Raw genomic sequence first — 18,829 nt, 5'->3', positions numbered from 1 at the left:
CCATTACGGACACAACCCTCCCCACCACTGAGGACATCTTAGCCGCAAGAAGGCGGCATCCGTTACTAAGGACCCTCACTATCTGGGATATCTTCCCTTCACAAGGCGCGGAGGTACAGGAGCCCGAAAACCCACACTCAGCGATTCGGGAGCAGCTTCTTTCCCCTCGTCATCAGATTTCCGAACGGTCCATGAACATCTACTACCTCCTTATTCTTTTCTTTTGCGTTATTTATTTTAACATTTATAGTGACATTTATGCTTTTGTACTGCTGCCGCAAAACAACAAATTTCAATTCTGAGTCTGTGATCGTAGCGGATCGACGGCCACCAGATGGCGGAGCCGCATCAGGGAGGAAGGAGAAGGCGGCGCGGGGAAGTGTTGGCTGAGGAACCGGGCAACACGTGCTGTTTCACCGTATTAAACACCACCTCCCAACCAGCCCATGTAACAACGTGAGTCACTGTAAAGCCGAAGGGATACACCAATACCATCCGTCATTATCCCATCCAAATGAAATCATTTTAATTTTGCCGACAGGGGACTTCAATAAGCTGGCGGCCCCTCTACCCCGTGCAGCGGCTGCACAGGGGGCTGGTGCTTTACTGGTAATCATTAATGCCCCTCCCTCGCATTCAATACACAGTGGGGATTAAAAATAGCCTTCTCTGCTGGGAAAACGGAATGTGTAGCGCACAGTCGCAGTTGCCATAGCTTTAAAGGAGGAGCTGGATGCAAGACTTTGGCGTTCTTGCCCATGTCCGTGTTGTCACCGAGATCTCGCCTCAAGCTGCAACCTCTTTGATTTCTTCAACACCGAGAAAATAAAATGCATTCACTAACAACGCGGATACTTCTAACAACGGTTCTTTATCTTCTCATCTTACCGCAAGCAGTATTTGCGACCAGTAAGGTGAGTCCTTAAGTCATCTTTTCAATGTGTTAAATAATTTAATTATTTTATAGTAAATCCAGTGTTCACTCAGATTTTAAAAAGCTATGAAGAACCTGTTACCGTTAAGTATCTCGCTGTGTCGAATACAAACAGAGGCGCTGATAGGTTTACATCGCGGGCTTTGTAAGGCTCGATCAGTCACAGAAGTCAACCTCGTGTTGTTATAAACAAGTTTTGAGAGTTCTGAACATCTGGATTAGATTCAACCCGGCAAAGACACAGTAGGTGGGTCGTTATAACTGCACCAGGCTGATTTCTGCACACATGCTTGTGCAGGCTGCCTGCTTGTAGCTAACAAATCAAGCACCCCCACCCCCAGTTTAAAATGGATTTCAATAATCAAAGTGACTGCATTTTAGCCACGAATTAAGCAGGCGGAGGATGGCGTTTCCTGCCAAAGTTCGCTGTTGTGATTAAACAACATAGAATTTTTTGTCGAACATGTGATACTATTTTGAAAGTGAATTATTTTTCATTTATAAATAGTTTATGCGATGATTATAGAATTCAAATAGAGCTTTTAGAGATATAGCATTTTTAACAACTGGAGAAAAAACATGCAAATTGATTGTTGCGATATTTAAATTTGCAGTTATGAAGGACTCCCTCCGATTTTATGATTTCATTAAAGTGTCAGTGGTGATCCCACAACTTCGGAGTGTTTAGCTCATGCCTGGTCTATAATTTGATCTGGACTTTGTTACATTGTAGCTATTAAAAAGCCGCTTCTGATCCCAGTTCCAAAACCTACAATAATTAAGACCTGACACAGTTTTACGTTAATTATCAGCCACTTACAATCCAGAATTTCAAATTTTAAAACCAAACACTTTCTGCATAGTTGCCACAATTCTTTAAGTTAAATTTATGCCTCAACCTGAAACAAGGCAAGCGATATTCCTGGAGAAACCAAACCGAGATGAACTTTTCTGTTGCAGCGAGGAATTGTTCAGCTCCGCGTAGTAAGCAGATCAGGTCTGGGTGGATTTGAATGAAAATCACTGCAAGTGCTGGAATAATTGAGGTGTTTATAATGACTTGGAGATTCGGTGGGGTAGGGGGAGAGAGGATATATCCTCTGGTTGGATGTAGGTGTGACCGGCTTCCTTCACATTATATAGTGGTACCTTCGTTGGAAATACTGAAACTGAAATTTGCCAGAGATTTGTCAGAAATGTGGGACAAAGGACCGTAAATAGTTAAGGCGCTGGTCAGTACTGATCTAACTGAATGGCCAGCGACTGAACTGTCTCATCCAATACTGTCAAAGAACGAGCTGAGTTAGCAAGGCAAATGGAAAGAACCATTAGGGTTAGGCTTCTTGCCTGTGATTCCTCTGCAGCTCTCTGAAGGAGGACACGGGGAAGCAGAGGCTGGGCACTGACGGGGGGGGGGGGGGGGGAGGTTAATTGGACCATTCTCGGCCACTTTTCAAAGTGGGTTACCCGTCCATTCGCACGAACACCTTCATAAAGGACAGACTGAGATGAGACCTACTTTAATTCTTCTCTTGCCAACAATGTGTGGAGATGAATGTTGACCAAAGAGAAAGGTACTTATTGATTACGATACAGCACGGAACAGGCCCTTTAAACCACACCACCTGGCAATCGCCCGATTTAACCAGAAATTAATCGCGAGACAATTTACAATGACCAATTAACCTACCAACCGGTCGGCATTTGGACTATGGGAGTACCTGGGGGAAACCCATGTGGTCACAGGGAGAACGTATAAACTCCTTACAGGCAATGGCGGGTCCGGGTCTCTGGCACCGCAAAGTGTTGTGCTAACACTACAGGACCGCGCTGCCGCACTGTTAACGATAATTATTGTTATTATAGCAGCGTTGTTTGAATAATTCAAGGATTAGATTTAAATGCTGAACTAAAATTCATATCTTTTCATAAATTATATGATGTAAAACTAACTTAATTTTCGAATATTTGCAATATTGCACTATCAGCATTTGGTTCTTGGGCAGTGTGGCGTGGATACATAATTGAAAAGGTTAAAAGAGACATTCAGACTTTTCCAACTAAAGGAAGTGCTGGAGGAATGCAATGGGTCAGGCAGCATCAGTGCAGGGAAGTGAAGTCAATGTTTCGGGTCCAGATCTTTCATCTGGACTAGACCAGATTAGCAAACACAAGGAAATCTGCAGATGCTGGAAATTCAAGCAACACACACAAAATGCTAGTGGAATGCAGCAGGCCAGGCAGCATCTATAGGGGGAAGTACAGTCGACGTTTCGGGCCGAGACCCCTCATCAGTCCTGACGAAGGGTCTCGGCCTGAAATGTCAGCTTTACTTCTTCCTATAAGATGTTGCCTGGCCTGCTGCGTTACGCCAGCATTTTGTGTGTGTAGACCAAATTAGTCCAGGTGAAGGGTCTCAACTGTCCATTCTCCTCTGTAGATGCTGCCTAACTTGCTGAGTTCCTCAAGCATTTATTTGTGTGTTCTGGATTCCAGCATCTGCAGATTCTAGTGTGTCTCCCTTCAGACTTGGAGTCTCCTTGAAGGTGGCACTCTTGCCTGGAGCTTTTAACTTACTGTAGATTATTAGCATCTGGTATGATTATTTAAACAAATATATCCTACAGATTGGGAGGTCTACAAACACAGAACCAAACGACTACAGTTCACAAATACAGGAAGATTTTATTCAGTAAGGTGACAGGGCTGCTGTTCAGTGCTTGGAGTTTTATGAGAGTTCTTTGGCTTTTCATTACTGACAGATACAACAGCGTATCAGGCCCTTCTGGCCCACAAGTCCACATTGCCAAATGACACCCATGTGACCAATTAACCTACTAATCCGTACACCTTTGGAATGTGGAAGCAAACCAGAGCACCCGTAGGAAACCACGCATTCACAGGGAGAATCTACAAACTCCTTACAGATAGTGGAGGGAGTTGTACCTGGGTTACTACACCGTATTAACATTCCGCTACCATGCCACCCCCACAGTTTCCAGTTTTCTCACACAAGCTCAGAAACATGCTTAATAATATGAACTGGATATTAATATTGGCTGAATAATAATATTGACTGGAGGGCAAAGACAGCCTGTCCTGGTGTTAAGTGGTCTGTGTTTGTGCATTGGTGGGTGAATGGGAGGGAGGGAGGAACGGGACTTGTTTTGCTATTGTTGCTTGTTGTGTTCTGTGTTCTGCCAAACATATTGGGTGTGCTATGTTGGTGCCAGAAGGCGTGACAACACTTGTGGGCTGCACCAGCATATCATTGGGAGTTAATGCAAACAACGCATTTCACTGTAGTTTTGATGTACATGAGATAAATAAATCTGAATCTGAATAAATGCTGGGAATCTCAGTACAAAAATGCCAGAAAAACACAGCAGGAGATTAAATGTAATGGGGAGGGTTTTGTAGTTCAAATATTTATCAACATACATGATTGTATAAAGGATTCCAATGGTGGGGTCCACAGAGGAGAAGATGGGGTTATCCTTGGAGCACAGCGAACTAGGAAAAGTTGGGCAGGATAATGGGTTTAGCTGGAGTAAATTCAAAAGTATCGGTTTTTCATAATGCATGGTTCAAAGACCCAGGGACACTGGTTCAAAATGATGGACAGAGGGTGTAGGAAGGGTGGGAGGATGATATAGGCAAAAGGTTTTCTCCAGAGAGCAGGTATAGATTTGATGGGCCAAATGATCTCTGGTGCTGTATTGATTACATGGTCCTTGTTGTTCCTTCCTGCACCTTGTGACACATTGGGCGACAACCTTGCTATTTCTTTAGCTCAGTGCTCAATCCAGCACGGATGGAAAGCATGCAAGGACCCAGCCAGATTCGAACCCTGGACCACTCACCTCGAAGTCCGGTGCTGATGCCACTACACCACCAGCCAGTTAGTTATGTGCTCCTATGAGTGTGAAATTTCCCAGGTACTTTCTCTGCAGGAAAGGGCTTCCATGTAGCTGGTGAAGTTCAAGGGCATTGCGCGTGAATGTATCCATCAGTTTAAATGGAAAATTGGTATATTTAAGGTGGAAGTTGATAGGCTCTTGAATGGGGAGGGCAAAAATTGAGAGGGATAATATATCCCATGATGGAACTGTGGAGCAGAATGGCCTATTTCTGCTCCTGTATTTTAAGGTCTTCTGTTAGATTATTCACCCATCAGTTCCTGGAACCCACCTACTATCTACAAGGTCCAACTGATGCTGTAGAGCCGAGGAAAACGTCCATGAAACCATAAGACATAGGGGCAGAATTAGACCATTTAGCCCATCGATCCTGCTCCACCATTCAGTCATGGCTGATTTATTGTCCCTCTCAGTCCCATTCTCCTGTCTTCTCCCTGTAACCTTTGACATCCTTACTAATCAAGAACCTATCAACTTAAGCTTTAAAATATACTCAATGACTTGCCTAAGCAGCCGTCTGTGGCAATGAATTCCAAAGATTCATCACCTTCTTGCTAAAGAAGTTCATTCTCATCCTGTTCTAAAGGGATGACCTTGTATTCTGAGGCTGTGCTCTCTGTTCCTAGACTCCCATGGTATAGGAAACAGGTTCTCTATGCTGATATTATTAAGGCCTTTCAATATTTGATAGGTTTCAATAAGATTCCGCGCCTCCCCCCCCCCATTCGTCTAAACTTGAATCAAACCCTCCTGATACGTTAACCCTTTAATTCTTGGGATTACCCCTCTCTAATGCCAGCACATCCTTTTGTAGATAAGGGGCCCAAAACTGCTCCCAATCCTTCAAGTGCAGTCTGACCAAAGCCTTATAAGGCATAATCTTGTCATTATCACTCAGGAAATAAGACCAAGCCTTGGCAGTGGGACGACTGGGTTGTCACTGTGCCACAGAGGAAGCAGGAATATGAACAAAGAATTTTGTTTTTCTTATTATTCCAAAAACAGTTTGCAGGCCAGGACAAATACCACAGGCGCCCTTGACCCCTTCCTGCACGGTCAGAGCATTGTCAGTTTGCTTAAGTCAAGATTTTAGAAGGGTCACTGTATCCCTCCTCCCACGGAGTGAAAATATCTGAACGTCCCTGTAAGTGGAGCACCCCTGAACTCTTGGCCAGAATTCAGCAAGCCGTCCACATCACTAAGGTAATTAATTTGACTCTGGGATCTTGCTGTACACAAAACTGCTGCCATAAATCCCTACATTATGGCCATGACAAGATTTCAGAGAAGTACATAGAATGCCAGGGCATCCTGAGTACCCCTATTTCTGTCCTCTGACCAATTTAGAATAACAAACAAAAAGACAGACAAATTTTTAAAAAATCCAGAAATTATATTGGAACTTTCCTTCACTTATGAACTACATTTGGCCTGCAGCATTTATGGCCATGATGGAGTTTGGAGATTGAATTTCAAGAGAAGGCATCGTTACTTTCCCCTGCTCTGACACTGACACCAGAAGGCTCCTGTCATTTATTTGGCTAACTTGTCTGTTACACCATATCCATTACACCAGTAGCTCACAAACCTTTCTGAATGAAAGCCCATTTGTTCACACTTAGTTACAGTAAATACATGCCCCCACCCCCACGAGCCCCTGATTATGACAGGCCACACTTTTTAAGGACATGAGGCTGTTCTGGGAACAACTAAGAGACACAGCTGAGGTAACCATGTGCCAAGTACTTTCTAAATCTATTTTTACTATTAATGTGAAGCCAGACAGACCCTGTGTAATATACCCACAACTCCACAGTGACCCACTGTATTGCTGTGTGGAAGTCTCATAGTGGTGGAGTAGCTGTGAACAAAGTTGGACCAAATTAACTTCATGTTCTTTTCAATTCCAATCTGAACCTGTTATCTGTGTTTGATCAGCTGTTGGAGGGCTATTGCCGGACTCCTGCTGTGTTTCTAGACTACAAATTCACATAGTTCACTTCATGAACAGCTTTGCTCTGTCTGCCACAAAAGGCAGGTTTTTCCAGAGGCTGCCCATATTAATTTCTACTTCCTGTTCCCCTTCCAACATCTTGCCCCATGGCCTCCTCTACTGCACTGTGAGGCCACACTCAGGTTGGAGGAAAACCACCTCCTATTCCATCTGGGTAACCTCCAACCTGACATTGAACTAACTTATGGTAATTCCTCCTCCTGTTCTCTTTTTCCATTCCCCTTTCTGGCTCCCTTATCACCCCTTCTGCTCACTTGCCCTTCATTTCCTTCTGGTGCTCCTCCTCCTTCCCCTTCTCCCATGGTCTACTCTCTTCTCCTATTAGATCTCTCCTTCTTCAGCCCTTTATTTTTTCCACCTAACCTCTCCCAACTTACTTCATCCCACTTACCTCTCTCCTGATTTCATCTGTCACCTGCCAGCTTGTACTCCTTCCCCTCCCCCACCTTCTTACTCTGGCTTCTGCCCCCTTCCTTTCCAGCCTTGATGAAGGGTCTCAGCCTGAAACATTGACTATTTACTCCGTTCCCAAGACACTGCCTGACCTGCCGAGTTCCTCCAGCATTTTGTGCGTGTTGCTCTGGATTTCCAGCAACTGCAGAATCTGTCATGTTATAAACTCACAAGGTTTGCCCGCCTCTGAGGCACAGGATCGAATTGTGCACGGATTGAAATGACAATTACTACTGAACTAATCTCAGGGAATTCACAACTAGTTAAAGAAAAAATTAGAGTATTATTTAGGGAATGTGTAGCAAATGCCTTAGGTAATTATTAACAGATTAATTTGAAAGGATACAATTCAACAATAAAGATGTCATGTGTAGGATGAAATATATCATCATCATTATGTGCTGTGTCCTATGATGTAGTCGATCATAGTCTTCAATCTGTCTTTACTCTGAGCTTATTCTTTCTATCAATGACCATGATTGTTGATGAAATATTTATTAAGGTTAAATTTAACAAGATGAAAGTTGAAAGATGGCTTAATCCAAAGTAGGGGAACAGTGCCAGCTGGGTAGATGTGTGTGTTGGTGTTAGTTACTGGGGTTGATCTGTAATATAGAGCATCTCAAGGGCCTTAAAGTTGAGATATGAAGAAAAATAGTGACAGATATTAAAATGTCTGCTGTTTAGAAAGTGAATTTAAGTGAAAAGCAAAAGTTCCCAATGCTGGAAATCTGAAATAAAAAACAGGGTGTGTTTGAAAACTCAGCACATTAGGCAGCAAATTGGGAGAAAGTTACTGTTTTCAAGTCAATTAGCTCTTATCAGAATTTATCATGAAGGTAAAAAACTTCAAAGTAAATTTCTTATCAAAGTACATATGTCACCATATACAACCCTGAGATTTATTTTCTTGCAGGCATACTCAATAAATCCATAATGGAATAATAGCCACATTAGAATCAATGAAAGACTACATCAACTTGGACATTGAACCAGTTAGCAAAATACAACAAATACAAAAATAAAGTAATAATAAATAAATAAGCAATTAATATTGAGCATGAGATAAAGAGTCCTTGAAAATGAGTCCATAGGTTGTGGGAATATTTCAATGATTGGGCAAATGAGGGTGAGTGAAGTTATCCCCTTTGGTTCAGGAACCTGATGAGGACTAATAACTGTTCCTGAACCTGGTGGTGTGGGTCCTGAGGCTCCTGCCCTTCTTCCTGATGGCAGCAGTGAGAAGAGAGCATGGCTGGGTGGTGGGGGTCCCTGATGATGGATGTTGCTTTCTTGTGGACAATGCTTTGTGTCGATGTGCTCAATGGTGGAGATAAGCTGGACTGTATCTACTACTTTTTGTAGGAGTTTCTATTCAAAGGCATTGATGTTTCCATACCAGGCTGTGATGCAGCCAGTCAATGTACTCTCCACTACACATCTATAGAGCTTTGTCAGTGAAATATTAACTCCATTTTTATCTCTACAGATGCTACCTGACTTGATGAGTGCTTTTCAACACTTACTACTTATTTCGTATTCCTTCATGTCATAGGAGATTATTCTGCCCATCGACTTGTATTATAGATAGATAGGGTAGATGCAAGCAGGCTTTTTCCACTGAGATTGAGTTCCAGTCTCACCCAAGGTCATGGGTTAAGGGTAAAAGATGAAATGTTTATGGGGAACATGAGGGGGAACTTCTTCAGTCAGGCTGGTGTAAGTATGGAACATGCTGCCAATGGAAGTGATGGATGTACATCTGATTTCAACGTTTTAAGAGAAATTTGGATAAGCAGGTGGATATGAGGAGTATGGAGAGCTATGGTCCAGGTGCAGGTTGATGGAAAAGGCAAATTAATAGTTCAACATGGATTAGACGGGTTGAATGGCCAGTTTCTATGCTGTAGCATTCCAAGATTCTGTTTTCACATACGTGTCCCCCACCTCCCCAAATCTCCTGCCACCCACTGGGTGAGGTCGGAACTTGGAATGTCTGGGGTAACTAATGCTGTCTTAGGGAGACCTTGCATACTCCACAGAGAGAGCGGCAGAGATCAGGATGGAATCCAGGTCACTGGAATTGCGATGCATTTGCAACATCAGCTGCTCCTATTTTTGTCGTGTGTCTACCTGTAATTGAGGCTTAGAATTCCAATTTTTCTCCCATTTCATTGCCCTGACCAGCACACTGGCTGCAGTGGTGTACCATCTACAAAGCAAGTCTATGTCCACATTACTCTGACGGCATCTCTCCAGCCACCCAGAAAGGCAAGGGTACCAGGTGCCAGGGAACATCACCAGGTTCCCAATCCAGTCACATGCCATTCTATCAAGCTCCTTACTTCTGCTGCCTTCATATCCTGGACTCCCTTTCCCACAGCAGAGATGGACTGCAGCAGCTGAAAGACTGGCTATTGATTTGGGTTGCCCCTGGTGTGTAGGTGAGTGTTAGAGTTTGTGGGCATTTGATGGGGACATTGGAGAAGCAGGTACAGGCAAAATGAAGAATGTGATTGTTCTGTGAGCTGGGATAAACTTGATGGGCCAAAAGGCTTTTCCCTATGTCATAGTGCAGGAATGAGGCCTCCGTCAGTTAGAATTGATGATGGATTTTGTTTCCTAGTTGTCTAGATACGCAAGCCAGGGCAGTACAATATGGAGAGCAAGCTGTTGCCCATGTAGCAAGCTCCCCCTCTCCATGCATCTGATGAACCCAAAGGGACGGCAGAGACCGATACAGTTTAGTACCAGCAGCATCATCGGAGTTGCCAATCTGTATTGAGTTTAACGTAGGACTGCCTCAGGGACTCCAGCTCTGGATTTTTCCCACTGGGTTTATGGGTATAGCCGCAAGGCAATGGAGATTTGAGATCAGTTTTCCTTCTCCTACCTGAGCTGCCAACCACACCCTACCAGCCGCATCTGCCCACGGTGACTGGCTTTAATGTGCCAGTAGCCCACTTTTGCCTCTTTCCCTGTTAGTAGAAATGGTTCTGCCAGGCTGAGCAGCCAAGCCACAAGTCAGGAGCTAGACTTAGTTGTCAGAGGCTATTTGAGTCGTACACCATTGGGAGCTTTTAATGGGTAGCAGGAGCATGTCACCACTACCTTTCTTGGCTTTAACAACCTTAACGAACCAATGTCCTGTGACTTAAGTGAGTTTGGAAATGAGGGTTACCACTACCTTTTCTAGGGGTATCAAGGGATGGGCAGTGGATGATCAGTTGTATGAGCTAGGGTTTTTCCTTCTGGAGAGGAGGATAGAAGTGACTTGATAGAGGTGTACAAAATGGAAAGAGGGATAGATTGAGTCAATAGCCAGAGACTTTTTCCCGAGTTGGAAGTAGGTAATATGTAGCAGAGAAGGGTTAGATTGATCTTAGAGGAAGTTAAAAGGTTGGTATTACATTATGGGCTGAAGGGCCTATACTGTGCTGTAATGTTCTATGACCAGATTCCAAAAAATTAATAAAATTTAAAAAGTAAAAAATGTTTTGATGCTTGGTTCTGGTTGGATGTAGAGGTGCAAGAGTTCAGGAATTTCATAAATGTTTTGCACAAACCCTAAGGTGAGTAATGCCAATGCTGTCTGGGAGAGATATTCATACCCATCCTGCTGCAGTTATTATTTGGAGTACTCTGGCAAATGGTCTCTGCCACCATGATACATTTCGCTTATTAACAAAACCGGGGATATATAGAATGTATTCAAATCCTGTTTAATTGTTTAGATGTGAAGAAGATTTCTTCATTCTTCCCCTTAGGCACTGATTTCTAGAAACCATGACCCTCAGGCTGGGAAATTAATACCTGTCTTAAAATAATAGGGGTTTTCAATTTGCTGTCTCCTCATAGTTTTATACATCATAATTAATTCACCTTCATTCTCTCTTGTTCTAAAGCAAAAGAATCTGTAGCTTTATCTGGTGCTTTGTCATGGTTTTAATTTTCCATTTCTCCAGTGCAGTCACGTCTTTCCCATAATGCACTGACCAGAACACCACCCAATAGCCAGGTTGTGTCTTAACTAGTCTTGTTCACAATTGCAGTGTAATTTCCTTGTCTTGTATTCAACGGTCTCTGGTAATAAAGGAAAGCTGCCTGTGCCTTTTAAAGTTAATAGATGTCCTGTTCTCAGGTAAACGCCACTCTTAAAGTACAATGCATGCCCACAATTTCTTGTTATTTTACATACATACTTTGTTTTTGTGGGTGGTACTAGCAAGAACTCTGGGCAATCAATGAAACTGGTTTGCTATTAAAGAGGTTGCAATTGTTTGTGTTGGTCAAATAGAGTCTTAAGTAGGGTTTCTCATCAGATACGTGACAGAATTCATGTGTAGTTGAGATTCAGAATCATTTGCCCCATTTTGGATATAGAGCCATAGAATTATACAGCATGAAACAGGCCCTTTGGCATAATCCATCCATATTGACCAAGATGTCTATTGAAACTAGCTCCATTTGCCTGCCTTTGGCCCACATCTCTCCAAACCTTTTCTATTCATATACTTATCAAAATGTCTTTTAAACAATGTAATTGTACCCGCCTCTAACATTTGTTCTGGCAACTCATTCCATATTCCTGCCACCATCCTCCATGTCAGCAGGTCCCAGCTTGTTTCAATGCCATGGACCAAAACCATTAAGCAAGAGGTCTGTGGATCCCAGGTTGGGAACCCCTGCTGCATTTGACAAAAGTCAAATCTTTCAAATCTTTCCCCTCTCACTTCCAACTTCTACCCTATAGTTTTAGAATCCCCCACTTGGGAAAAGATGTAATCATTCACCTTTTCCGTGTCCCTCATGGTTTAAACTATCAATATGAAGTTTCCTCAGAGCCTCCTTCACTCCAGCAGGGGGGTGGGGGTGCGGGGGAGAAAGGACCAGATAACCACTGTTCCACTCATGGTGATATTTTAAAGTTCAAAGTGAAATTGACTATCAGAGTGCATTCATGTGACCACATACAACCCTGACATTCTTTTTCTGCTGCCATACTTTATTTTAATTTACAGTTTCAAATCAAAATTTACATTTTACACAATCTATTTCAAATCTTTTGGCTTCATTGTAAAACTCAAATTCTTATGTAAGTGAATCAATTCATCTCATTTTTCATATAAATTTGCAAAATGGGATCATTATTCTAAAGGACTGTAGGTAACCAACTTTAACCATTATTGAAGTGTCACCGAACTTGGATTTATGGGTTTTCCTTGGGACATCACAGGAGTTTCCACAGTGACAGCAGACTGAATATTATTTTCAATCCAAAATAAAATACTGCAGACGTAGGAAATCTGAAGTAAAATACCAGGCACTCCATCAGGTTTTCTCTGCTTGAGGTGACTGTGGAGAGGCTTGTTTATAACATGATCGATGGTTTATGATGTTAAAAGTCCATTGCGTCGCTTTTTTTCGAGCTCTGTGCCTAAAGATCACAAAGATCCCGGGTCTCCAGGCACAAAGCAGATATTCCAACTCCCCCGACAACACATGGATCTCCTGTCGTGACACTGATCCTCAATCCACCCATCTCCAGAGCCTCGAGATCCTAGGCTTCTGAATTCGAGCCAATCTCTTAGGCCGAGCCTTTAGTGAGCCAGCTATGGAACCCCAAGAACAGGTCCCATTCCCGCAAAGAACTGTAGTCAGCATGTAACTCCAGGTCAGGGTCTTCAAAAGAACCCTGACAGGGAAAAATGGAGATATTAAAGATGGAAATGGAGCTGTTTCTGAAGATGCAAGCAAAGGAGTCGCTGTTAGATTCCACTAACCCTCTTAAGCTCCACCTCAGTTGTCCTAGACTCCCCTACCATGGGAAACATCCTTTCCACATCTACTGTGTCTAGGCATTTCAGCATTCAAAAGGTTTCAATGGGATCCCCTCTCATCTTTCTAAATTCCAGTGTGTACAGACCCAAAGCCATCAAATGTTACTCATATGATAAGCTTTTCATCCCCAGAATCATCCTTGTGAACCTCCTCTGAACCCTCTCCAAAGCCAACACATCTTTCAGATAGGAGCCCAAAACTGTTCACAGTACTCAAGGTGAAGCTTCACCAGTGCCTTATAAAGCCTCAGCATCACATACCTGCTCTCGTATTCTAGAATTTTTGAAATGAATGCTAACATTACATTTGCCTTCCTTACCTCCAACTCCACCTGCAAGTTAAATTTTAGGATGTTCTGCACAAATCCCTTTGCATCTCAGATTTTTGGTTTTTCTCCCCTTTTAGAAAATAGTCTACATATTTATTTATCCTACCAAAGTGCATGACCATGCATTTTCCAACATTGTATTTCATTGCAACCCACTCAAAATGCTGGAGGAACTCTGCAGGCCAAGCAACTTCAATGGAAATGCATACAGTCTATGTTTTGGGCCAAGACTCGTCATCAGCACTGGAGAGAAAAAAGGTGAGGAGTCAGATTAAGAAGGTAGGGGGGAGGGGAGAAAGAAAGACAGGGTGATAGGTGAAACTGGGAAGGGGGAGGGATGAAGTAAAGAACTGGGAAGTTGCTTGGTGAAAGAGATACAAAGTTGGAGAAGGGGGAGTCTGATAGGAGAGGACAGAAGGCCATGGAAGGGGGAGGAGCACCTGAATATAAGGTGTTGATCCTCCAACCTGAATGCGGTCTCATCACGACAGTAGAGCAGGCCATGGACTGACATGTCAGAATGGGAATAAAAATGGGTGGCCACTGGGAGATCCCACATTTTCTGGCGGACAGGTGCTCAGTGAAGCGGTCTCCTAATCTACGTTGGATCTCACTGATATACAGGAGGCTACACTGGGAGCACCAGTTACAGTAATGACCCCAGCAGACTCACAGGTGAAATATTGCTTCACCTGGAAGGACTGTTTGGGGCCCTGAATGCCAGTGAGGAAGGAGGTGTAGGGGTAGGTGTGGCATTTGTTCTGCTTGCAAGGATGAGTGCCAGGAGGGAGATCAGTGGGAGAGACAAATGGACAGGGAGTTGTGTAGGGAGCGATTCTTGCGGAAATAAGAAAGTGGGGGGAGGGAAAGATATGCTTGGTGATGGGATCATTTTGGAGATGGCGAGAATATTGGTTCCCCCTCAGGTTCAGGTGAAGCCTGTCCCTTTAGTACAGATCATATTCCCCTCCCCCCCCCCCCAGAAGAGTTCCCCATGATCCAAGAGCCTGAAGCCCCATTCCCTGCCTAGCTTCTCAGCCATATATTTGTCTGCCAAATCATTCTGTTGCTACCCTCACTGGGGCGTGACACAGGTAGATTTCCAGAAATTACTACCATGGAGGTCCTGCTTCTCAGCTTTCTACCTGGCTCTTTAAATTCTCTCTTCAGGACCTCTTTGCTTTTCCTTGCTATGACATTGGTACCAATATATATACCAAGACATCTGGCTGCTCTCCCTCCCTCTACAAAATTCTGTGGACGCAATCCAAGAGAATCCTGACCCTGGCACCTGGGTGGCAACATACCATCTGGATATCCCGTTCATGTCCACAGAATCTCCTGTCTGTTCTTCTGGCTATTGAGTCCCCTATCACTACCACTCCCCTCTTCTCCCGCTTTTCTTTCTGCCAGTAACCTGGTCTCCATGGCATTCCCCTCAACAGTATCCTAAACTCATTATTGAGGGGAATGGCCACAGGGGTGCTGTGTGCTAACTGCCTATTCACCTTCCCATTTCTTCGCTTGACAGTCACCCTGCTACCCGCCTCCTTCAACTTTGTGGTGGCTATCGGCTTGAAATGTTAACTACTTATTCCTTTCTATCGGCGCTGCCTGACCTGCAGTGTTCCTCCAGCATTTTGTGTTTGTTGCTTTAAGATTTACAGCATCTACAAAATCTCCTGTGTTTATATTTCTAAAAGATCACCAATCAACTTTCTTCGCTCCAGGGTAACAACTCCGAAGTAAGCATTGTTCCAACCATATTGATATTTTTACTTATCAGTTTATAGGATTCGTGACTCCTGATGCCGGATTTCAACCCAAAACCTTGATGATTTCTTTTGTTTTTCCAGCAGATTGATTGTGCTGTTAAAGACCTGATATGGGCCATTGTTGCAGGACAAAGGTCTGAGAGTGCAAACTCCATTAACTAGAGTGCTTTAAACTTACAGCTGGGCTCTTCTTTAGACTCTGTTTCCAAAACAACATAATTACTGCTAATTTGATGCTAAAACTCTCAGAATAATGACATAATAAAAAATCCTCTGGCCTTCTCTGGTGTGGAGATTTGAACTGATAAGAGTGTAACCCAAACAAACGTTTTAAGTTAATGGAAGGCTTGAGGTATTATGTTTTTACAGAAACCCTGTTTACCTCAGTAATGAAGACTTGATTCAGATTTTTGCAAATGGCAAGGCGTTTCAGTGATTCTGTGGCCCACACTGTAGCCACACGCTTTTCCGGATTTGCTGATGTTTACCTAACAAATTTACTGCAAAATAAACAGGCTCATTCCTGCTACCATTAATCCTTCAGTACCTGAGGGTGTGGGGTAACTGAATTTGAGCAGAGGCCCACTTCTGTAATTCTTAACAGTATAAATCACAAATGAAATTGACAGGGGAATTATGAATCGTCATAAAACAAAAGAGCAGAATTAGGCCATTGAGTCCACTCCACCATTTCATCATGGCTGATTTATTATCCCTCTCAACCTCATTCTCCTGCCTTCCCCCATAACCCTTGACACTTGCTAGTCAAGAACCTACAAACCTCCACTTTAAGTATACCCTGCGACTTGGCCTTCACAGCTGTCTGTAGCGATGAATTCCTCAGTTTTACCACTCTCTGGTAAACTCTCCTCTTCTCTGTCCTAAAGGGCCATCCTTGTATTCCGAGTCTGTGCCTTCTGGTCCTAGGCTCCCTGCTATAGGAAACATCTTCTCAACATCCATACTATCTAGGACTTTTAATATTCAATAGGTTTTAATGAGTTTCTCCCTTCATTTTCTAAACTCTAGCAGGTACAAGTGCGGAGTCATCAAATGCGCCTCATGCATTAACCCTTTCATTCCCAGGATAATTCTTGTAGACTTCTCCTAGATCTTCTCTAATGTCAATACATGTTTTCTTAGGTTTAAAAAGTCCAAAACTACACACAATAATTTGAATACAGTCTGACCAATGCATTGTAAAGCTTTGGGTGATCTATAAGGAATAGAACATTGAACAGTACAGCTTAGGAACAGGATTTCAGCCCTCAGTGTTGTGTCAAACCAATTAAATTAATAATCAAATGACCAACTAAACTAATTTATTCTGCTTACACAATATCCATATCCTTCCATTTACCTCACATTTGTGTAACCATCCAAACATTTCTTAAAAGTCTCTAATGTATCTGTCTCTACTACCATACCAGGCAGGGCATTCTGGGCAATCATCACTCTTTTTTTCCAAAAAAGGTCCCTCATATCCCCTTTGAAATTAGCCCCTTTTGCCCTAAACATGTGCCCTTTGGTATTAGACATTTCAACCCTGGGAAAAAGATGCTGTCTATCTATGCCTCTCACAATGTCCTGGGTACCCTCACAAAGTTGGGAGCAGTGTCTCAGAAAGGCAGTGTCCATTATTAAGGACTTCCAGCACCCAGGGCATGCCCTTTTCTCACTGTTACCATCAGGTAGGAGATACAGAAGCCTGAAGGCACACAGTCAGAGATTCAGGAACAGCTTTTTCCCCTCTGCCATCTGGTTCCTAAATGGACATTGAGCCCATGAACACTACCTCACTTTAATATACAGTATTTCTGTTTTTGCACATTTTTAAATCTATTCAATATACGTAATTGATTTACTTATTTATTATGTTTTATTTTATTATTATTTTCTCTCAGCTGGATCATGTGTTGCATTGAACTGCTGCTGCTAAGTTAACAAATTTCATGTCACATGCAGTTGATAATAAACCTGATTCTGATTCTGATCTTATAAACCTCTATGAGATCTCCTCTTGGTTTCCACCACCCCGGAGAAAACACTCCAAGTCTGCCTATCCTCTTGTTGTAGTACATGCCCTCTAATCTAGGCAGCATCCCAGTAAACCTCTCCAAAGATCCGACATCCTTCCTATAATGGGATGACCAGAACTGTATACATTACTCCAAATGTGGCCTAACTAGAGTTTTATAAACACAAGACAGTCTGCAGATGCTGGAATCCAGAGCAACACCCACAAAATTGCTGGAGGAACTCAGCAGGTCAGGCAGCATCCATGGAAATGAATAAGCAATTGATGCTTTGGGCAATTGATGCTTCTTCAGGACTGGAAAGGAAGGGGGAAGATGCCACAACAAAAAGGGGAGGGGAGGAGAAGAAGAAGAGTGGACCATAGGCGAAGGGGAAGGAGGAGGGGCACCTGGAGAAAGTGAAAAGAGGTAAAAGGCCAGAGTGAGGAATAGAAGAAGGGAGAGGAAAAGAATTTTCTTACCAGAAGGAGAAATCAATATTATTCATGCCATCAGGTTGGAGGCTACCTAGATGGAATACAAGGTGTTGCTTCTCCATCCTGAGGGTGGCCTTGTCTTAAAGCTACAAATTTATCTGATCTGACCTAAATGTGATTCCAGACCCACAACTATAGGGTCAACAGTTAAGCACAAAGAAACAGCTGGTGGAGTTCATTAGGTCAGGCAGCATCTGTGGAGGCAGAAAGATGGTCTAATGTTTCAGGCCAGTCTGATCCAGGGTCAACAATCCTTCTGTCTTGACAGGCTGAGTTCCTGCCCCAGTTTGTTTGTTGCTCTGGATTCCAGAGTCTGCAGCCTCTTGAATCTCCACTGGCCCCTGAGATAGCCTCCAGCAGCACTGGCATGCCTTTGGATCTGTCGAGGATGTGAGAGGTGCTATGTAAATGCAATCTCTTTGTTGGCTACATAAATGCATCAGCCTGCAGTCAACAAACAACAGTGCTAAATTCAAAGGCAGTGAGCTAAGCTGAGTGTTCATAGACTGTTTCAATGCCTCTGTAGTTTGATATTTTATATTCTGCTCATTTTTTTGCCATTTGTACAATTTACTTTGTGGCCCTCTGTGGAAAGATGAATCTCAGGGTATGTACTGCATACATACTTTGATAATAAATGTACTCTGAATCTTTGAAACATTGCTAAGTCGATGTAAACACTGAAGTCCACTGATATTTACCTGCACATCAATTATTTTTGCTTCATCAGTTGTTTGGGGAAAGTGATCAAGTCCAAATGATATCGGAGGGCTCCGACTGTCGCTGTAAATGTATCATGAGGCCACTGACGAAGGATGCCTGCAGTCGCATACGGAATGGAAGCCTGCGCTTCGAGGACTTCTACACAGTCGAAACCGTCAGCTCTGGGACGGACTGCAAGTGTTCCTGTGTGGCTCCTCCATCATCTCTCAACCCCTGCGAGAACGAGTGGAGGATGGAAAAGCTCAAGAAACAGGCTCCAGAATTTTTTAAGGTACCACAGTAACGTTGGGGTGAACAGCCATGAAACTTGAGAACCCAACATGGGTCTG

General features: G+C 43.2%; 1 protein-coding gene across 2 annotated transcripts in view; it reads left to right on the top strand.

Annotated features, from left to right (window-relative positions):
• The first annotated feature begins 471 nt into the window (after nucleotides 1–471).
• The window catches only part of LOC132407432 (olfactomedin-like protein 2A), a 49,678-nt gene continuing 31,320 nt past the window's right edge, over nucleotides 472–18,829 (top strand). The window contains exons 1-2 of one of the 2 annotated variants that reach the window (XM_059993921.1): nucleotides 472–914; nucleotides 18,508–18,771. In XM_059993921.1, the coding sequence (XP_059849904.1) occupies nucleotides 831–914; nucleotides 18,508–18,771 (348 nt within the window). In that variant the 5' untranslated portion in view covers nucleotides 472–830. The remainder of the gene's footprint in view (nucleotides 915–18,507; nucleotides 18,772–18,829) is intronic. The other variant, XM_059993922.1, reaches the window with a different exon arrangement.

The sequence above is a fragment of the Hypanus sabinus genome, chromosome 18 (genome assembly GCF_030144855.1).
Source record: "Hypanus sabinus isolate sHypSab1 chromosome 18, sHypSab1.hap1, whole genome shotgun sequence".
Taxonomy (NCBI): Eukaryota; Metazoa; Chordata; class Chondrichthyes; order Myliobatiformes; family Dasyatidae; genus Hypanus; species Hypanus sabinus.
This window is presented reverse-complemented; position numbering and strand designations above follow the sequence as displayed.